The sequence below is a fragment of the Halyomorpha halys genome, unplaced genomic scaffold (genome assembly GCF_000696795.3).
Source record: "Halyomorpha halys isolate HHAL.00 unplaced genomic scaffold, Hhal_1.1 Scaffold914.1, whole genome shotgun sequence".
NCBI classification, from domain to species: Eukaryota; Metazoa; Arthropoda; class Insecta; order Hemiptera; family Pentatomidae; genus Halyomorpha; species Halyomorpha halys.
The window spans coordinates 373,570-395,859 of NW_027104636.1; the positions used below are offsets into that span (position 1 = coordinate 373,570).

At 33.0% G+C, this 22,290-nt stretch overlaps 1 protein-coding gene and 1 long non-coding RNA gene across 3 annotated transcripts; one reads left to right on the forward strand and one right to left on the reverse strand.

Moving 5' to 3' along the window:
• The first annotated feature begins 709 nt into the window (after nucleotides 1–709).
• Nucleotides 710–5,121, forward strand: LOC106687102 (uncharacterized). Of its 2 annotated transcripts, none has more exons than XR_001344124.2 (3): nucleotides 710–1,027; nucleotides 1,694–1,812; nucleotides 4,468–5,121. It is a non-coding gene; the product is annotated as an uncharacterized lncRNA (long non-coding RNA). The 2 variants fall into 2 exon arrangements; XR_001344125.2 differs by lacking the exon at nucleotides 710–1,027 and adding an exon at nucleotides 1,436–1,580.
• Nucleotides 5,122–14,868: 9,747 nt separating this feature from the next.
• On the reverse strand, nucleotides 14,869–20,406 carry LOC106687100 (odorant receptor Or2). Its single transcript, XM_067046268.1, has 5 exons — nucleotides 19,474–20,406; nucleotides 17,760–17,859; nucleotides 17,548–17,652; nucleotides 15,089–15,244; nucleotides 14,869–15,018 (listed from the first exon to the last, which is right to left on the reverse strand). The coding sequence occupies exons 1-5, from the start codon at nucleotides 20,367–20,369 to the stop codon at nucleotides 14,959–14,961; spliced, it is 1,317 nt and encodes a 438-aa protein (XP_066902369.1). The 5' UTR covers nucleotides 20,370–20,406; the 3' UTR covers nucleotides 14,869–14,958.
• Between the last annotated feature and the right edge of the window lie 1,884 nt (nucleotides 20,407–22,290).

Here is a 22,290-nt window from a genome sequence, read left to right on the forward strand (position 1 = left end):
TCAGACCATCATTCATAGTCACAGCAGTAGATCAGTCTATCAAGAACAAACAACTAGATATATTTTACAAGAATAAGAATAACATATAGATTAAGAGGAAAATATAAAAAAAAAAAAAAAAAACCCGGTTACAGGAAATACTTGAATGGATAAATACGTTTTTAAAAAATATAAATATAAAAAAAAAAAAATCTAATTAAAATTAAAAAGCAATCCAAAATTTATTATCTGGATGATATGTATATTAAATATGTTGAAATTCAATTTATTAGATCAATTCAATATAATTTAAACTAAAAATTCTTTAGATACTTCATTTCATATAAATATGTAAATGATTTTTTCATATTTTTATAGTAGTCACGGATTTGGCTATTTTATTTTGTTTTACCAAATTAGAGTTTTCACAGCATTTAATTTATTTTTATTTTTGTTCTGGGGAGTTGGTTGAGAAGGGTTCATGATTGAGTCTCTACTGTGCATTTGAAAAATAAAGTAGAAAAGACTTCTTAAATATACATAAAGTGAAAAAATAGGATGGTCATAATGACAAAAAAATAAAATCATCTAGAACTCGTCAAGAATCAATCCTTTTTTTTTTTTTAGAATATATATTTATATTTTCTAATTGGGCTTGGGATAAGAACATAAGAAGCCAGACGATGAAAATTGGTCAGTCAAGCAGTTTCAAAAGGTTCTATAATTTTTATCTAATGTTTTATATAGTTCATATTCCATAATGTTTAATTTTGGTATTATCGTATTAGACAAACAACTTTATAGAGAGAAAAAAAAGGAGCATTATGCACCAAGTTCTAATTATTTTTAATATTATGGCTTGGTTTTCACATTCTTGCCAGAAGCCATTAATCATCGATACTAACATATTTTACAGAGAACCTCGATATTATTCAACCTGCTTTGTTGGCAACCATGTCATTTGTATGGGATCCTTGTCTGGTATAGGATCATATCTGTGTAGCCTCAAGTAAATATTTGCTGCTTTGCGCTGTGCAAAACAACATAGGTAAATCCAATTTGTTATATAAATTTAAACCTGTTCATATATTTGTATATTTGTTGTAATGGTTTCATAGTTCCAAAATTTCCACAAAAACTGAACAAGAGGATTTGTCTATTACATAATATATTAAAAGCTGTCCTATATTATTTATTATTTAGGTATACTAATCTGTGGTTGCTATAAATTGTTAATTTCCATAATTTTTTTTACTGTTTACTTTTTAAAATACATCCCATCAAATAAAACACTCTTGTTTAACACATTATTTGATTTATTACAGATTGGGTAAAATGGCAATACAAAATACCATACATTTATATGAGCCAAAGCCCAGCTTGAGGCACATAACCTTTATCCAGGTTATAGTCAAGTGATTCAACTTATAAAATCATTTTTAAAATGTCAGTTTTATAAGTCAGTAAATGAAATATTATTATTATTAAAGTATAAAGTAAAATTGAGTGATTACGGTGTCTTTAATAAGATTGTATGCAGTCATCTAGGAGCACTGTTTATTCTGAATAATTATTTTTAATTATAATAGTTCTTCATAATTGTATGTGATGAGTCAATATCTGGATCATTTCTAATTTACAGTATCATTAGGATAGTGAGAATATTTAATTGATTGAGATTATTACATAAAAAATACTTGATTGTACTTTTCAGGAAAATGGATCCCTACATCAAAAGTTTATGGAACTATCTCACTGCTCACCATACGAAAGGAGAATTGAAAATAATTAATAATAACTTGTCAATTATGATAGCTTTATCTGAACTGCGCTGTAAGTAAAACTCTATTTTTATAAAAATAACTTTCGTAGTTGAATGATTACATTTCTGCTTTATACAAATGCACTATTTTCTACTAATCTAAAAGAGTCCATTGAGGGAAAACAAACCCAACCCCCCAACCAACTTTTTTATGGTCTAGGATATCTTCATTAATACTAACAACTCGTAGTTCTACTTAATGCTAAATATACATGAAAGCAAAAAAAATGGCTGCTGCTTAATGTTTTGGTTTGGTTTTCAATCAATTAATAAGCTAGAAAGAAAACATAAGCCAAAGGTATTAAAATGTATTTTTTAAATTTTTCTGTATGTAAGTAATAGTTTTTTAATGTAAATGCCAATGTTTTGGCCCAAAAATATGGGGAATTTTCAAAGGCTAAAGCAAAAAAGTAAATAAAAAAATAATAAAGAATGAAAGTACTACTACTACTATTAGCGTGGCTCTACAATCCAGTGTTGAATCCTGGCCTCCTCCAGCAGCTTCTGCCTATTGTCTCGGTCCCTTGCAGTCACCATCCAATTCCGAAGCTACAGCAAATTTGTTGCATCGGCAACAACACCATCAGCCCATTGCAGCTTTGGTCTTCCTCTTCTCCTGGTGCCATGGAGTGGCTCCATCAGTAATTGTCTTGGTTGATCCTCACTGGCCATCCTAATGATGAGTCCTGCCTATCTCAGTTTTGTAATTTTCATCACTCAACTATATCGATTTGTATTTATTTCTCCTCTCCTCTGATGAGAACACCACCATATATATGTCTGAGGATTCTTCTTTCAAAGACTAGGAGTTCCTGTTCACAAGCCTGGGAGGTAGTCCAAGACTCACAACCATACACCAAGACTGAGTGCACCATCGTCTTATAAAGACAAAGCTTGGATTGTTGTGGAAAGCTCTACTCAACTCCGGAACTGCCTTGTCATAGAAAAATAACACTGATTTGCTGCTATGTTCCTATGCTGAATCTCTTGTTCAGGTGCGTTGTCTTAAGTTACCAATGAGCCTAGATACACAAAAACATTAGTTTTCTCGAATTGGTATTCCCCGAAGATCACCTCTTCTCCAGGTCTAGACACCTCTCCTGTAAACATATATTTTAATTTTTCTGCATTGACTTCCAAGCCAAGAATTCTCGCAGGACCCACCAGAGCAAGGAAAGCATCCGATACTGCCTGGAAAGTACGTCCTATGATATCTTTATCATCCGCGTACGCAAGGAGCTGTACAGATCTATTAAAGTTGTTTGCTATATCCCAGCATCTCTCACTGCCTTCTCGAGTGCAAGATCAAAGAGAAGGTAGGCTAAGGCTTCTGTGTAATCTCCCTGGTCTAATTCCTTTATTGAGGGGAATTTCTCCGATCGCTCTCCACCGATCTGAAGCATGCAGCTTACGTTGTTCATTGTAAGCCTCACGGGGCTTATGAGCTTGCTAGGGATCTTAAAATGCCTTAGAGCCCCATACAATTCTTCCCTATTCATGCTATCATAAGCTGCTTTAAAATCGATGAAGAGGTGGTGAGTTTTAATCTTGAATTCCCTTCCTCGCTCGAGAATTGTCCTGAGGCAGAATATCTGATCAATCGTGGACCTACCTGTTCTGAATCCGCACTGGTACTGCAGAGGGCAGCAAACGCTCGAAGAGGATGTTTAACAGGACTTTGTATCCGGCAAACAGGACGGAGATCCCTTTGTTGTTGGAGCATTTTAGTCGATCACCATGGGCCCGATAGAACTGAAAAGAAGTAAGTGACAAACAAAAATAAATAGATGAAAAAAGCAAAATTAGATCAAATAACTGGTATAAAAAATACAAAATATATGATCATTAATAATGAATACAAGAAGAGTAACAATGGATAATAGTGAAAAAGAGATCACAGTAAGATGTAGTATCACAGTAACTTATGTTATCTTTTTAATTTTTAAAGGGAAATTTTATTCCTTTGGAATGCACTGAAATTAGATAAGCTCTCAGGCAGGTTTTTGGTTGTAATTTTGTATTCTATTCATTTCCTTGAATTGGTTTGCATCCAATTATAATCCAAGATAATAGGTAGAAAGAATTTCTACTATATGATCATCTTACTTCACTTTCTTTGTTTTCAGTTTCTTTAAATGTGAATAATTCTGTAAATAAAATTCTTTTCTCTCTATCTATTTAATGTGTCACCTTCAACTGGGACTGACTATATCTCCAGATTTAATTTCATTCTTCTATATTTTTTAGAAATAGCTTAAAAAGCTTAAACAGCTTAAAAAATAAAGCTGTGAGAGTTAAACTTCTCACTTTTTCTTTCATGTCTTTAGAATTTTGGAAAAAGAGACAGTCGAATTGTTTGTTTATACCATATTAATTTTTATAACAAGAAAATTTCTTGTTATTATAATCAAGACTATTAAAATTAATTGTTATGAAGATTCTGCTTCTCTGCTTAATCTGGTTTTCAACTTGATTGTTCTTGATGCCTTTCATGATATTTATAATCCTGATAACTATCTCTACAGTCCTTGTATTCTTAGTTTTAGAAACATTAATTTTTTTTAATAATTTAATGTATGGAACAAATATTTAATTCAATTGTACGTTTTAATAACAATCAGTTTTCAGATATGTATATTCCTCCTAATTTTATTTACTATGAACAGGTAAAAGAGATTATGGCCAATTTTTCTACAAATGTGTCTATTGCCACAAGATGTTTGCGCTCATCCCTGATGTAATCAAACACCTGCATATTGCTCACTCGTCAATAATGATTAAGACTTGTGAAAAAGAAAAGGTAGAAGTAATTGATCTTACGTCTGATGATGATTCTTAGATACATCATTAATTATAATTATTCTTTCAACTAAGAACAAAATGTTTTATTTATTAGTTAATTTTAGTTGAAAGCAGGTATATGCATTTAGTTAAGATGGACTGATAATATATCACCACCACTTAATTATTGTAAATGTTTTTGCCTAAGAAGCCATCCTCAGTTACCAGTTGTTGGGCCAAAACATAGTAAAACAATAATAAAATATTGGAGGCATACTATCAGCCTATCCTAGCATAATTAAAATGTTTTTGATATGATTAATTGCTTTTTAACATGTCCTTACAAGATTTCCTTTGGATGGTCATTAAAACTGCATTTAGAACTATCATTACAGGCTGCAGTTATTGTTCAATGTGATTAGAGGACAGCAATCATTAACATATCAGGCATTAAGTTTTAAAATTAAGTAACGATAATTTTACTCTAACTCTGAAAATATTTTATGGAATTTAAAAGAATTTGTAAACACAGAACTATTTTTAGTCAAATGATTGTCAAAAAAAAAGGAAAGAAATATATTTATTTTCAGTAATGGAAGATTTTGTGTTACTTATATTTGGTATGTTGTAAAATAATCTTTTGCTTATAAATTTCCATTGTTAAAGATTCATTATCAGAACTGATCTCATCTCTATTATCTTTAATATTTTTTCATTATGTTCATTATAGTTATATGCTTATATATTTTGTCAATTCTTTAAAATTATATTTATATAAGAAATCTTTACCCTGATCCTTTACCTCTGAACTCATTTATTTCTCATTGGACCTCTGAAAATATGATACTAATAAATAATAAATAGTCAAAACTTATTACTTTATATTTAAGTTTATGAATCAAAACATTCAAATATCATCAAATTTATCAAAACAAAAAGTAATCAATACACAGTATATTAATAGTTTTTTTCTTGACTGTTGTTGATACATATTTTGATGATTCTTCAGGATCAGTCAATAATAAAACAAATATATTGAGGGGACGTTTTGAGATTTGGTTATTCCTATAGTCGTGCCCTACTGTGATACAAGTTTTTTTAAAAAAAGAATTTTCATAACTAATTATAAAAACACTAAAATGTACATAATACAAATTAATACAATTGTTTTATATCTGAGTGTTATTCGTAAATGTAATAATCACTAGGACTAATACAAACAAGGTTTGAAGTTGCACTGGGTAAATGTGAAACAGAGAAAGGTAAGTTTTTTTTTTTTTAATCTATATCCTAATTGCTCTCTAGCATGTTATCAATCTTTTCTTCATTTTATCAATTTGTTTTTAGTGTTGTCAATTATGTCTTATGTGTTTATGAGAGTAATACAAATTTAAATTTTGTGCATTTGACTTTATTGTGAATAGCCAGATTCTTAATTATTTTTAAAGAAATCATTTCTTTTAGATTTTGTTTGAATCGGTGTTTGATGTCAGGTCAAATTAATTTGAATTCATGTTCTGTTTACCTGAAATGTAAGGTAAAGGACAGTTTGATTCAATTCGTTATAGAGTTACAACTATATTTGTGTGTATGAACCCTTTTAGATAATGTTAAGAGGTTCCAAAATAAGACTTCTTCAGTTCTGTTCACAGAGAATTTTATACACTATACTGGATTGCATTTCTAATTTGTCTTTGTCTTTAGTGTTTGTGTACATTTTGGACAAAGTAGCTGTATCTTTGTTTGTTATGGCATAATCATTTTTGTTTTTGTACATAATTTTTTATATTCTTTTGGAAAATGTTAGAATGTCAGGCATTGTGTAGAACCTTTTACTGTTGGTTTCTTTAGGTAATAATTCTAAAATAGACAACAACACTTCCACTACCAAACCCTAAGAAACCAATGGTAAAGGATTCTACACAATTCTCTACATACCAATAGTATCCAACAGAATACAAACAATTCAGTTAAAACACTCAATTATTAAATAATCATATTTACGAACATATGTCATTTTTTTATTCCTAATTTATATTCTGTACATTTCAGTGTTTAATAATTAGTTAAGAAAATTCTTTTATAAAAAAAATATTTTCTCAGGCACGACTATGTGAACAATAAAGGCATGTAAGTCACCTCAATATTTTGTTTTATTATTGACTGATCCTTATAAATCCTAAAAACTTCATGGAGGGAAATGGCTGAGTGTCGCCTCGCTTTCTTGGCATGATTTTCATGTTTCGATGCTAGTCATGTCTTCAAGCCCTCTCTTCCTCTCTCAACCTCTTGAGGACGACTGTGGTGAATCTCTTCACTGCGTTCCGGTGCTGGTCTGAGAGTAGCATATAGCTCACCACGTTTTCTGGTGTGATGCGTCCTCCACCAAATTTATTTTAATAATTTACTCATGAAAAATAAGTTTTACTCTGAATCATAAAAATGTTTTGATTGAAATTCCACTTTATTTAGGGTAATTGTCTCGATTTTCTTAAAATCTTGACCTCGGTTTCATTTCCATGTAAAATTTGGTTTCTTGTCATCATTAGCCTTAGGTACAGAGCATTATTAAGTTAAATCAAACATGGAACCTTATAAAGCGATTGTTTTCTGTGCATCCCATTAGAGACAATTTCTTGTTCTGCTCTTGCTTACAGTTGTCCCAATTTCATAAAACTAGTAATCCTAACATAAATTTTGATAACTATGGCCAGAAAAACATAATATAAGTAATAAATAAACAGATATATGATTATATGGTAGTTGGGTATTTAGACCAAAAGTATGTTAACTGGATAACACAAAGAAATTTGTGAGGCATGTTTCATGGAATAGTGACAGAAAGTGGTTTTGATTTATAACCTTGCCTATTTCTACATAACAAAATATAGATTAGCAATTTTATAAAAAAAAAAAAAAAAAAGGTTCTAGTTAACATAACAAGCTCCAGCGACGGGAGTTCATTTAAATTCAAGACTCAGGAGTACAGAATGCTGCATCTTAAAGGGCCTTAACACTGGCGAAAATTTGCGCAAAAACAAAATCTTCAAAGTGTTGGCCAGTGTGGGGAGAAAGATTTCCCAAAAAAGGGGTTTTAAAAATTTTGTAAACTGTTGAAATGTTATAAAATGTTTTCGGATTTTTAGAAGAGCGAACCAACAAAGTGAAAGCAGGGTAGCAGTAAGAGGTACCTCTACATTCCTGCTGCAATGTACCGAGGTAATGTATTCGTTTTTGCTATAAGTACCTAACAACTTATTTGAAGAATAAAAACATATTCTGTCTTTTTTTTTTTTTTAAACCTTATCTAACCTTGTTGAGGAAGTTTACAATGAGGGTCCCATGCTAAAGATCTGTGTAATAATGTCATGCCAATTGTAGATACTCATATGTAGGCAGATACCTACATATAAAAGCCGGTTAATATGTTTTGTGTGCCTGGACGTGCCCACCTGTATCCACCTAAAAAATAATTGATTTGCTAAGATAGGTATTCTTCGAAAACAACTTATCAGTACCTACGTAGTAATTAATAGCTCAGCTCGATGAAGGTAGGTTAGAGGTACAGACCGAGTTTCGTGCAATTGCATCTTTGGTTCCCTACTTTGGAATTCCGTTAAATCTTGACAGAAATTCGAGTCGGGGAAAAAACATTCAAACTTACGAGCACTCGGGAAGAGAAACTTAAAAAAAAGGAAAAGGGAAGCAGAATTCTAACACGCTTACTAGAATAATACTAACTTTATTTGCTCCGTAATTCTCCTTACATACATCATTGTTTATTTACATGAGAGTTGGGATTAGGGTAGTATACAGGCCTTGTCCTACCTTAAGTCCCCTCTACCAGTTTATGAACAGTCCTCATAAACTCAAAAATATTATACAAAATCAAGACATACTTATGTACAAGAATAAAATGTAATAATAACAATAATAATAACAATAATAATAAAAGGAACTGAAACATACACTTTGCACAACTTAATATGAACATCATCGCTGTAACCTCTCTGAAACTGATAGCACAACACTAAATAAACAAAAAGATACCTTTCACTCCTGTCTTTCCTGTTTAGGAAACTTGAGCTGTACAATATGAACCGTTCTCCATTTTTTGGAATCTTTGACACTCTCTATCGTGACTATGTTGTGCTCTCTTATTGTAATCACCCTGAATGATCCCTCATATCTTTGAGGCCCTTTAGTCCTGTTAGTGCTGACTCTCCGGTAAACTACCGTGCCTATACCGATTTTCCCTACAATGTCCCGGACGCCCTAATTATGTCTCTCACGCACCTTGTCCCACGTTTCCTAGTGCGATCCCATTACCGACGATTTTCTCTCCACTAATCACCGTATTCCTATAATCGCGCCTGCGCCTCCGAAGTCCGATTAGAATTTTGAAGGGTGAGATCCCCGTTACCGTATGAACGGAGTGATTGTAGGCCGCTATAGCTCGTATCATCGCCTCATCCGGCTCCAGGCCTTTATCCAGCTGGTACACTCTCAAGTAATCGCTTAGTGTATTGTGGAGCCTCTCTATACCACCCAACTTTTCGGGTGTCCTGGAATATTTAGATGCCATCTTACCTGCAATGCCTTCATTTTCTCCCTAACATTGGCGTTATCAAACTCCCGCCCATCATTGGACGATATCCTTTTCGGGATTCCGTAAAACTGGAACCATAGCCGCAGCACTTCACTGATCTCTCTCTAATCTGATATGCCTTAGTGACTTTGCCAAAGAGGTCGATCACTGTAACACACTTATACCCTCTCCAGGTAAAGTTGTCGACTTGCAACTCTACGAGGGGTGTGTCTGGGGTGGGTGTTTCTTCCTGTGGTGCCTTAGGTGGTTGTCGGTCATACTTAGTGCTGAGGCACACGTCGCAGTTTCCGAATATCTTTTGGATCATTTTGCGCGTACCACTCAGGAAATATTTCCGTCAAAATGCTTGGAAGGTTTCATTCAGATGGTACGCTAGGGCAACTGCTGCTCTGCTGAGGGTCTCTACCATTAGCAAGCAACGACCGAAAGTGCGGTCCACTCCTATCTGTTCCAATCTCCATAAGGTATGTGCGTCTAGCTTTGGATGCATCCTTCAGCGCACGGCAAATCTGGTCATCCCTGACTTCTGGTGTCGACCAGATAGTGATGATCGAGGCCTTTCCATACTTGGTGAAGTCCATCAGGTCTGAAGTTTTGGTCTTCCAGAATCATCTGGCGCGCCTTGTCATTCCCGATCTCTTCGAGCCCTTCCATCGCCGGTGGCCTTCCCTCGGTTAAGTTGTCGTCCCCGGAAGATTCCTCACGGTCGCGCTGAATCGTGTTTTGCGTTTCTTCCTCTCCTTCGCTGGGCGTCCATTCTCGCAAGGACTGCCGTACATCTCCTGACGTATGCGGTTGCTCTTCCTCTATTGCATTTATGGTTATCGCACGGGTCAGTGATCACATTCTCCTTCCCTGGTTTATATTAGATAACAATGTTGTACTGACTGAGGAGTTCCTTCCATTGGATTTCCATCCTTCCTAGCCGAGGACTATTCATACTTCCCTATCCATTGAAGTGGTCTGTGATCAATATTTTCATTCAAAAACCACTAGTGTTTTCTGGCAATCGTCACTATGGATTATGGTCTGACTGCACTAAACCTGAGCAAAGCGGATGAGCCGAACTTAGTTTCAGAAAACGAATGACTGACAGAATGGAAAAGCAAGTCTCTGGATGGGAGATTCTATAGCCAACTGAACGGAGCCTCCATAGACAAAGAAAGATCAGTTGAATGGTTAAAATCTGGAAGGCTATTCCGCGAGACAGAGGGATTTGTGATTGCCATTTAAGATCGTATAGCTCTGGATTGCCACCAGATCATATTGAAAACATGTGCTAAAAGACACAACAGCATCGGATAAGTTTCGATTACGCTCGGTGACGCTGGAATCAATCCAATCTATCACCGGTGGATGTGAAGTGTTGGCTAGTACTGAATATTTACAGAGGCACAACAATGTGGCAAAAATTTTACATTAGGCCATCGCGGTGAAGTACAACTTAACTGAAGATAAGAGCCCTTATTACAGGTACTACCCAAATAGACTCCTCTAAAAAGGTCCCCTCAAGCTCTATTGGGATGAATCAATTATTACGGACCATACAGTACGCCATAATAAGCCAGACATCCTCCTTATAGATCTAAAAAAAAAAAGGAACTCATTGATGTTGGGGTCATAATAATATAAGCTCCACTTTGGGAGAAAAAGTGAGGAAATATCAGGAATTGGCGATAGAATTGAAAGAAATATATAAATTGGAAGGTGTTACCACTACTTCATTCATAATATCAACGAATGGTCTCATACCAAAATCAACAGTGGCAGGCATGAGTGGTTTGGGGGTGCTTGTAGATGTGCTAAGAGAGCCTCATCAGTGGGTTCTCTTTGGCATACCACGTATAGTGCGAAAATTTATAAATATTTGAATTATAGGAAAAATAAATAAAAATATGAAGGTGGTTGGATTTCTAGGTCCCCCACCACAGATACTCAACCCACAATATCGAGAAATACAGACCACAATAATAATAATATAAGTCAGTTCTGGCTTTCCCAACATTTGAACTTTTTTTTTTTTTGTAAAATAGTACCAAAACGTATATTAACACCAAATAATCGTATCTTTACCCGTCACCATTTGAGGTTTTTTTTTTGTTTTTAACGCACCTGGACCATATTCCATTTACTAATAATACACACGGTCAATTAGCGATCTTCCAGTAAAGTAGTTTTAGATAAAATTACTTGTTATCGGCTATTATATCTTTTCTTTTTCTGAGTTTGACTTCTTTTTTTTTGAGAGTTCTTCTAAGTATGTAACATATGTTAATGTAACTTGTGTTGAATGGGTTCGATTCGGCTATTTATTATATTCCATAGCTTTCTTCTATTGGAATCTTTTTTCTTCTGCTTGCCTAGGACAGCTCAATTCCATTACTTATTCATCCGCTCTCTCTTATAGATCGAGAATTTAGAACAGTAGAACGTTTGACTACACAAAAAAGGAGAATTAGAATATTTCGGAAAATAAAGATTCATTCGAAAAATCTTTCTACGCTCAATTATTTATTAAAGGGAAGATTCGTAATGATTTAAAAATATAGAGTGAGTTCTTAGCATAATTTGACCCCTCTGCGGTCCTTTATTGAGTACAAAAATTTGTCCATAAACAAAAATTAGGGTACTTAGTTTTCCCAGTAATAATATTAATATATTGCATTAATAAATCAGTTTTTCAAGGATTTTTATTTCTTAAAATGTATAGTATATAGTTATAATGACTCAACCAAATATACACATTTTAATGTTTAAATTCGAAAACACTGAGCATAAAGTTTGTTGAAAGAAAAGAGCTAAAGATATCATTTTTATTTTTGGATTATTGAAACCTTTTAGACCTCATTTGGGGGAAAACAAATAGGAATTTGACTGCTATTTTACAAAGGTTTAGACTTTCTCGCTTAAATCAAGATCATTCTCAGGCTATTCTAAAGAAATGCTTCGTTTTGGCAACTTATCTACAGCATTATTAGCTTTATTTATTTTTTTCCTTTCATTTGTTTTAATATTTAGTTTATAAAATAAGTTGCACAATAGCTATGATGATGTAAATGTTCTCCAGGCATCAATTCCCTCAGATTTCCATGTTCTAATGAGGAAGCAATATAGTAATGTTCATTGGAGGAACCAATTGAGCGAAGCCCTTTTAGATTAATGTATAAATTATTCATATTAAAAATTAGAATTATAACGAAAAATTCGGTGTAAAGATGTCAAAAAGTTAAAAAAAAAAAAAAAAAAAAAAAAAAAAAAACCTAAATCGTAACTCTCAAAATGTCGATTCAAGTATATATTTTAGAATGGTTTATGCATCTATCCCTAGGTTTACTGGGAAACATGATATTTTTACAATTATATTATCTTGACTTTATCTATAAGTATGATTGAAGCTGTTGGCACATATATTTCACATCCCAAATAACATCACATTTCTAAGTGGTTCTTTTAATAGATTTTATTTTATTTTAAGATTGTTGATTTACAATCCGATGAGTAATTCTGGGAAGTTTGTTTATATTTGGATTTTAACCGGTAAAAGCATTTTTCTGGCTCTATGTTTCTAAAAAATATTATTCATCATTCGTCCTTTATCAGTATTGCAGAAGTTTATTTTTATTGGAGAGAAATTTACTCATATTTAAAGTATGGGAGCCAGTCACAAGTCGATTCAACGAATGAAGGTATAACTACCAATATTATCCTTAATCGATTGTCCTTAGCGAGTACAATTAAGATTGACAAGTCTTTCTGTAAAAAATCGGATGTATTACGAGTGAAATTTACAATCAACGGGAAGGGGTGGGGGAAAGAGGAAACTCAAAAGACCCATTTTTTAATTTTTGGTATATATCTAGAAAATGATTTGTCACTGAAAATGATGATCACAGAAAATTTGATATTTTTAAAATTAATTCTTATTAAATTTTCTACAGAATGTCATAATTGCTAGCTAAAATGGAACACTTCGCCGACGTTTTTTACACCTTTAGATAAAATGGACCATATGGATGAAAAAATGATATCTGCAATTTCATGATAGCATGAAAGAATTTATGTACCAAAAAATAAGAAGATAGGAAACAAAGTGTTCGTTTAAGAATGTGTTACCTGACCCTCCCGCGTTCCACCATCAAAGCTCATGTCGCTCCCCTACGGTCCGCAAACCACCGTTTGGGAATCCTTGGTCTACGGCGACCCGAAAGTTAAACTTTTACTTCCCGCAGACCTGCTAGATGTAAAAGATATTGATAGTGAAATTGCCTTCTTGAAACTCTGCTGTATAGGACGTTTGCCTGTTTCAAAGATTTTTTTTTATTTATTTATTTATTGATATTTACAACTATATAAAAAATACAACCAGTAAATTTGATCATAATGACATAATCATATGATACAGGATGTAAAGAAATTACCGAGTAGTAGAACTCTAAAAACAGTTTACAATATTAGGTCACAAGGCCATCTTCTTTTCAGGCGCCTCGTAGGATTGCCAGGAATGGAAGAGGAAGCAAGGTTAGAAACTAGTGGGTTTGGGTGGTTAGGGAGTTTATTATGGAAGGAATAATATCGGGTTCGGGCTAGATCGGTTACATAAGGAACATTTAGGTCTTTATGGATGGTTTTATTAGTAACAAAATAAGGAGCTTTGAGGATTTTACGAAGGATTTTGGATTGTAAAGATTGGATACGAGAGGAATTTGAAGGTTTAGTGGAGCCCCAAAGCTCAACTCCGTATGTCCAGATGGGCCTTATTATTGTCATGTAGATCAGTATTTTGTAATGAGTTGGAAGTTTAGACCGTTCGTCTAGTAAGTGCTGTAATAGTCGGAATCTGCGTGCAGTTTCCTGTCTTTTCAGTCTTGTGTGAGGATTCCAGGTTAGTCGTTTGTCAAGATGTAGTCCAAGATAACGAATCTGTTCTACAGGGGTAAGAGCCACATTATTAAAGTATACTGTAGAGCAGTCGGCAGGTTTACGACGAAGAGTAAATGTGATTTGATTGGATTTATTTTTATCCTCCAATTTCAGAGAAGTTGGAGAGAAAATTTGGAATGGTGCTTGGTATGCAGGTAGGAATGATCACGATACGGATGTCAATGTAAGCGCAGGCCTAATGTCTGCTGCAAAAATGAGGAAAGATATCTTTATGTTCCTGCCGAAAAGTCCAGGGCTTATGAGTAATTATCTAATTAATTAATCCTCCAAGTGATCAGTTTTTAATGGTACTCAAGAGATGATTCCTTACACCCTTTTCGTAGCAAAGGAGCCATAAAATGTCTAATCCTGTGGTTCCCAATCAGTATTCCGCCCACGAAATGATTTAGGAGTGCGCCAGTCCACGTCAGTTTAACTATGTTTTAGCCTTACCATCGCATATTTCCTCAATTTTGCTAAAAATACGGCATTGACATTCTATTAGTATCAAATGATATTGTGGGGGTTTTGGCATTATCTTAATTATACCAAAAGGGTTTCACAATTTTCGTACTAGTACCAAAATGATTCCGCTACCAAAGAGAGGTTGGGAACCGCTTGTCTAACCCCTTCACCAGCTTTTCCTAAATCAGGTGAAATCCAACACCTCTATCGAACGTAGAAATGGGAAAACAGGACGTTTTGGAAGAGGTGCCTTATGAAAACGTGTTGAAAATAGGTAAAATATTATTTCTCGTTCAGATATTTATTGGTTGTATGTGTACATTAAATACTGGAATTGCTTGGCATACAATTGGTTCATTAGACATATTAGCGTGTGATGGATTCAAACTGTGATATTGAACGCATTTACAACGTTGTAATAAGAATAGGCGCTGTTCATTACCTGAAATAGAAAGAAAAAAGTAATTATACCACATTACAATGATAGATAAATTGGTTTATTAACAACTTACTTTTCCAAAGGTATCCATATTGGCAGGAACTATACCTCCAGCTGTTAATGTCATCGGTTTCAGGGTCATGGTCTGGAATATGGCAATACTCTGCGCGGTGGACTTGTTGCAATAGTACCATTTCGTACTGTACATAGTGAATCGGAGGTCTAAGCTCTGCAAAATTCAACTCATTTTATTATATTTTTAATATAAATATTAATTTTACAAAATATACTGTTTAAAAAAACAATTATAATTATTAGTTTAGTCTTTTTTAAGGGTTTAATTCCCTTTTGATTCCTTAAACATCATGAATAAAGATTATTTACGTTTGGATAAAAAGGATTCCAAACCTTTTAAAAGAAGGTAGTGGAACAATTTGACTGTATTAGAAAACTGCTTTTAATTACATGGGCGGAAGATTATAGGAACATTCGAAAGGGAAGGCATAAATTATAAACAAAAAAAATTTATTGTTCACCTTTAAAAGTATAATTTTAGTGTCTCTCGAGGTGGGAATAACCAATATAAGTTTTGTTCCTGCTAAAAATACTGTTTGTAAAGTTAACGAAGTTGCAATGCAATTAGGTAAGTTCGGGTTGAGATCCGTCTCAATCGAATGCTTTTTTTTTTTCTTTAGTTTTTCATAAAATTCTTAAATATTTTGTATTTATCTGTGGTTTTATATTGCTAACAATGAAAATTATTAAATTTTTTAAAATAAACGCATTTAAGTCCTTTTTGGCTATTTTAATGAGAAAAAAACGGCTATTTAATTTTGTGTAGAAATACCGAGTTTAACCCCTTAACTTTGCATACTCGAGATAATTCGAGCATCGATGTATATTATTCCATAGGCAGAGGGGAGCCGCGGATTCCATAATTCATTGTCATTATTGGTAATCTTTTTCATTTTCTATTCATATTTAAATTTTAAATTAATAATAACTAATATGTTCATACTTCTTTGCATTATATAACTTTATTTTTATTTCATTTCCTTAAGTAAGTTATTGTACCCGCTTTTTCAATTACCTATGTATACATTTTATTTCCCGCTTCTCTCATCACTTCATTTTATTAATTCTATTTTGTAAAATTATTCATTGTATGTGTAAAATTATTCTGTTTATACTTTCTTTTTATATTTTTTTATTTTTCTATACTTACTGTGGTTGTTATCTTGTTTTGTTTTTAACCCTGAAACAACCCTTGTTTTTAACCCTGAAGGCTAGAAACTCTAGCCGAAACGTCGGCACATTAAAATAAGTTAATCATACTTATTTGTGTTTTTCATTGACCGCACCCCCTACCATCTTCTCCTCATTTATCATCCACGGTCAACTATCTCTCATAATTTAAAAAGTAATGATTCAAAAGAAATAAAATGGCGGGGGTATTTCTTGGAATGCGGAATTAGAAGTTTTATGTAACCTTCGTTTCAGAATGGAATATGTATATATGTATGTATGCCCTGAGGCCTGCCTCCCCCCCATTGAGCAAATCCTGCCTATGTCCATGTTTTCTGCAGCTATAATTTTTCACTCTCGAATATAACTGAGAATTGAAAATAATAATAAAAAATATAACAATGATTTTGTCTCTGTACCATTAGCCTAAGTTTACATAGGGAGCTATATATCCAAAATTAAAATTAAAATTTTGATTTTTCTATATTTTTTAAATTTGTTTATCACGATAATGTTCTAAATTTTGGTTTTTACATTAAAAAAATTATTGTTTTTTTTACCGGTTTTTATTTTTTAAAAAAACTGCGTTAAGGGGTTTATAAAAATCGTTATAGTCGTTTTTGTGAAAATAGAAAAAAATTGAAAAATCGATTCTATAAAATGGCATTCCATTCTATAAAATCGAATCCGGTCAGTCAATTTTATCAATAAAGTTACTGTCACATCCCAGGCATATACCCTATGACTTCACCATGACCTAGGCTGTCCAAATACACACACATAGACCATTTAGGGACACTAGGTTTTATGATACAGTGGAGTTCAAAACACGTATTTCCGTTGGAAACTCGGATACGAAATTTTACAAGATCGCAATACTTTCTCTTCCTATGTATTTCATATATATGCAAGTGAAAGTAAAAATTGATTTGAGAGTTTCACAGATTGAATGCACGGTTTATTACTTGGTACAAATGGACCATAAAGGAACGAGACAGGAAGACAATGACATAATGACGGAGGAGAATAAAATATAACTTTCCTTGATCGATATGAACTTTATGTTACCTCGAGATTTTCGATTAGTAGAAAATTAAGTGGGCTTTGTTAGGATAGCAATTACGTTTTAACGTATCCTGCATGAGACCACGCAACCTGATAAAAATAGACAGTTTGACTGTTGATTACACTGAACAACTGATTACAAAACGTATATCCGAAATGGGAATTTTCCGTAAACAAGCTGAATAAGATTGATTCATAAATAAAATATTAAACTTTTATTACCAAATCAGTAATGTGTTGACTGAATACAGAGAAAAGGTACATGAATCCCACTTCTGCAAAACAAAGTAAAGCTGATGCGATTGTAGTTCCTGGGAGTTCGATTCCCTAAAATAAATAAACATATATATTGTAAATAAGTATAGGATAATAAATTTTATTCTATCGCATTATTCGAATGGTTCATTATTTGATATTATTAAAAAATAACTTACTGAACCACTCGAAAGAAGACTCAGAGCAATCACGATGGTGCCTGCCATGTAGGATAAAAACACAGGTACCGAGAACAGTTCCTTCAAGCTGTGGAAGGCACTGTCGTACAAAGAAACTTTATGTTAAAAGAGTAAATAAGTTAACATAGCATCGGTGTTATGTAATAAGGGTGAATTCTACAAAGTAATGCATTGATCCATTGATAGACACTGAAACTAATTAGTTTAACTGTATGAAACACAACGAAGATTGTACTAGCTCCTCAAAATAGGAATATGTTGTAGGTTTTTTTGAAAACAAATTTCACAGAGTCGATAAAATAGAAAATATATTCTCCTGAAAATTGTTAGGTTCACCCTTCTTACAAGACATCGATAATATTTTTACTTATATATGTACATATTTTTACTTATATATATATGTACATATTTTTATATGTATATATATATATATATAAAGGTGTATATTAAAAATAAAAGCATAATTCACTAAGTAATAATAATAATAATAATAATTTATTTATTTGTTTATAGAGCAACCCACGTACAATTAGAGTTAGCGTGTAAAATACATAATGAAATATACCATTGTTGTTATTTTACAAAAATAGTGAGTTAAAAATCACTTACATTATCTAACAACTAACAATATACCCAAATTGGGCTATCTACTTTCGTCAGAGTAAAAAAACAAAAATATCACTACAAGTTCAATAATATAAAAGAAACAAAAACTATACAACCTATTGTGAAGATAGGTATTCAGCTCTAAGTATAAGGTTTTTGTGTTACATATATAAAAAGAAGTTTAAGATCCGATCGTGAGGGTACAGGCAGAAATTCTTGCAATTGATTTTGGCTAATATTGTTTAGTTTCTGCATTTATCGATTTGACAAATTCCCTAGAACTATCCAAGATCTCCCAAATCCTAATTTTGATACTTGCCGAATCATTGAAGAGTATCGGGTCAAACATTCCTCTCCCAGTAGTTTTCTAATCTGCGTTACCCAGTTACATTGTAATCTCAACCGGTTGTTACTGCCTAGCTGCAGTAGCTTTAAATGACATTGTTATGCGAAACGAGTACAACTCATGTTAAGTATTTCCAGTAACCAGGACAAAGTTTTCTTTAAAACATGATATCCCACTGGAATGTGTTCTACTTCTCGTATTATTCATATCTTTATGAGAAAACGTGATATCAGAACTCAAACTTGTAAAATAACAAGACTGATGAGCTTGAACAATCAATCATCCTGTTAAAAGAAAGAATACATTATTTAGGGAACAAAGATAGAAAAAATAATATAATAATGTTCAATCATCCTGAAAAAGATGACTTCACTTCAGAAAATGCTATAGATGTTGTAAACTCTAGATGTTGATATTTAGCATTATTAATTTAACAGAAAACTCAATACTTCACTAAGTGAGATACACAATAAGATCAACTGTGAACCTGTTATTTAGTCGACGTTTGCATAAATACTACAAAAAGGAACTGGAACGTTAAATTCTGGCAGAGTATAATAACTAATACTTAGTTTATTATATACCATAAATAATTACAATAAATGATGATTAGGCTTTATTCTATCAATGAATTTTTAAAAATATTTATTCAATATTTTGGTCCTTTTATGTTAGTAGTGTGATAAGATTAAAAGAAAATGTGAATATGTCACATGGAAAAATTCTTAGAAACGTAAATACCTCATTATGATCTGATGGTGCTCAAAATTTTTGTTTAAGCATATGTCATAACAATACGTGAATGCTTTACTGTCGAAGGCCTTTTGTGAAGAAGCATCAAAGCGGCCAGGGAATGTACGCTCACACATCTGCTTCGAACGCTCTTCAATGCTTTCCAAAGACGCTATCAATATCTTCAATTGAAGCATAATATTTTGTGAGAGAACGATGTAGGTCCAGCCGGACAACCCGATCGGTGCTGCTAGAACTGCCGCGTGCATCACTTGCAAAAGGTACGATATGTAAAATCCAGGCCCGCTTTTCGTGTTGTATGGGTACACACCAAAGGCGTAAGGGAGATCGTCACTGACTAGGCCATCCGTTTTGTTGAAATCAAAGGTGCCAAGCCTGTCCAAGAATTTTGCCAGGACAAGAACTGCGCCTGTTGCTAGACAAGCGGATACAGGGATGACTGCAAGCCGTCTCCTCTGCCGCGTCATATCTTCCCGAACATTTGCGACGGTAATCAGTTCAGGTTCCTCATAGTCGTAGAAGCCTGTAAACATGAGTCGATGCAGATGGAAAAAGGCACTGCGATGCCGTTGGAAATCGAGCACTACAGTCGGTACCAGAATTGAAAAGAGTCCAATATGGCTGTTGTGGACAAAAATGATGAAGTTTATGCCAAACAAGGCGACCGATGAACGAATGAGAAGGATGAAGTGATATCCCATTATCGTGTAGAACGTAAGGAACTGCGCGATGCTGAAGATGCGGTGTTTCTTGTCCATCTTCATGTACAGCAAAGATAATTGTGTCAAGTAGTAGTAATTGCTGTCGATGAATTTCTCAGTCAATTTATCAGATTCGATATTCGATTGTTCAACCAAATACCCGGCTTTGTCTTTGGGCGACATCTTGTGTTCTCTGCTCGAACTGAGAGAAACTATACCGTCCTTAACAATTTATCGGAAGGTAACAATTGAAAAAAAAACAAATTGACCCTGGAGTTTATAAAAAATCCAGCATGAGATACAGCATAATTTATTGACACTACTGCGAAAAATCCATCCAATATTGATGTTTCTTGAATTCCCAATTTCAGCCCGAAAAGCATTACTATTGAATAAATTTAACTGATGCTATAGAAAATATTTTGAGTAAAAACGCTATAAAGTAGAAATAAAAATCGTTTATGGTCGTTCTTAAGAATTTCCTGTGAAAAAACCCGATATAATTGAAGATATGACAATATTGATGAACGGTTCTCAAAGGTTTAAATTAGGCTCAGTTTAATTTTAATTTTTAATAATATCTTCGGAATCACATAGACCTGACAGCAATTCTAGGATTTTTTTTATCAATTTATAATTGCTACTGCATTATAGTTTAAATTATGACATACTAGTAATTGTAATTATCATTAAAGGAAGAAGAAAGTTGACTGTATGAAGTAGATTGTAGGAAGATAGTCCGTTCTTGGAACAAGATGAAGGACGTACAGATAAGCACTGTCAAATGGAATTTCATGAGAACATATGTCAAAAATTCCAATAGTAAACACGCCGTATTTTCCGTCCATTTTCAGGTAAATCAAAGAGATTAGTATCATATACTGATAACTGTATAGCTGGTATCTCCGTTAAATGATGTGATTCGGATTTTATCTCATGAATCCTATACCTCCTTCCCTGAAATTCTATTTAAACTTCCAAACCACTTCCCAAACAGACTAGGCAGTTTAGATTTTGACGTACCCCTATATTGAGGTAAAATAAAAAAAAAACATATTGACCGTCTGCTAAAGCAAGCTTGTTTCATATCAATTCATTAAGACCTATTTTATGAGGAAGCGATGGCAGTCAGAGATGGGCAAAAAGTAGCTATAGTTGAAACTAATAGCTAAAAGTTTGTCCAACCGCGATGATAGAAGAACAAAAGCCTGTGGTATGTTATTTATTGATATTAATTCACTTGTTATTTTTATGCTCTTCGCAAGTTTACATCATATATCTATTCATTATTGTACATTTATAGTCATACAATGGATACTAATTTTATCAAAATTTGCGGTTGAAACGCTACAAAAAAAACAAAAAAACATTTAAATCACTAATAATGCTAAGTTGTATATATTAGAGAATTGTTAGTTCTCAGTTGAGTGAGAGTAATAAATAAATGAATTGTTAATATATGTATTTATTATTATTTTTTTTTATCTTGAGGATCAGTCAATAAGACAACTATTGCATTATGTATAATTGTAATTGTAATACAATTATAATGTATATACATATATATGTTCAGAAGGTTATCTTCAGGCTCTAACCCTTCCTCACCTTTAAATAACAATTAAGTAATGTTAACACATGGTTTTATAAATAAAAATAACCTCTGATCCTGTTTTAAAATGATTTATGATTGTACAGGTGGTTCACTGAACTGAAGACTATAAAAACTGATTTTGTTTTTTAGGTACATATAGTTTAAAATACAATGTATTATTTAATTTTAATTTGTCATTAATTAATAAAACAATTGTTTTATAGCAAAAGAAGTTCATAGTCTTGAAGTGTATCTCTATCACAAGATTATAAATCAGTTTTTAGTTCATTGAAACACTTGTACATTCACAAATCAATTAAAAACAGTATCAGAGGTTATTTTTTTTTGTAAAACTATGTGTGTAACTTTACTTTATTGTTATTTAAAGATGAGGATGGGTTAGAGCCCGAAGGTAACCTTCTGTATATATATACATACATACATACATACATACATACATACATACATACATACATACATACATACATACATACATACACACACACACACACA

What these genes read in the sequence shown, in the direction of transcription:
- LOC106687100 (XM_067046268.1), bottom strand. Translation starts at nt 20,369, where the DNA reads ATGTCGCCCAAAGACAAAGCCGGGTATTTGGTTGAACAATCGAATATC. An exon ending in CACCATCAGATCATAATGAG is followed by an intron (nt 17,860 to 19,473) that starts GTATTTACGTTT and finishes TTTGTACGACAG; the next exon opens with TGCCTTCCACAGCTTGAAGG. An exon ending in GTCTTCTTTCGAGTGGTTCA is followed by an intron (nt 17,653 to 17,759) that starts GTAAGTTATTTT and finishes TATTTATTTTAG; the next exon opens with GGAATCGAACTCCCAGGAAC.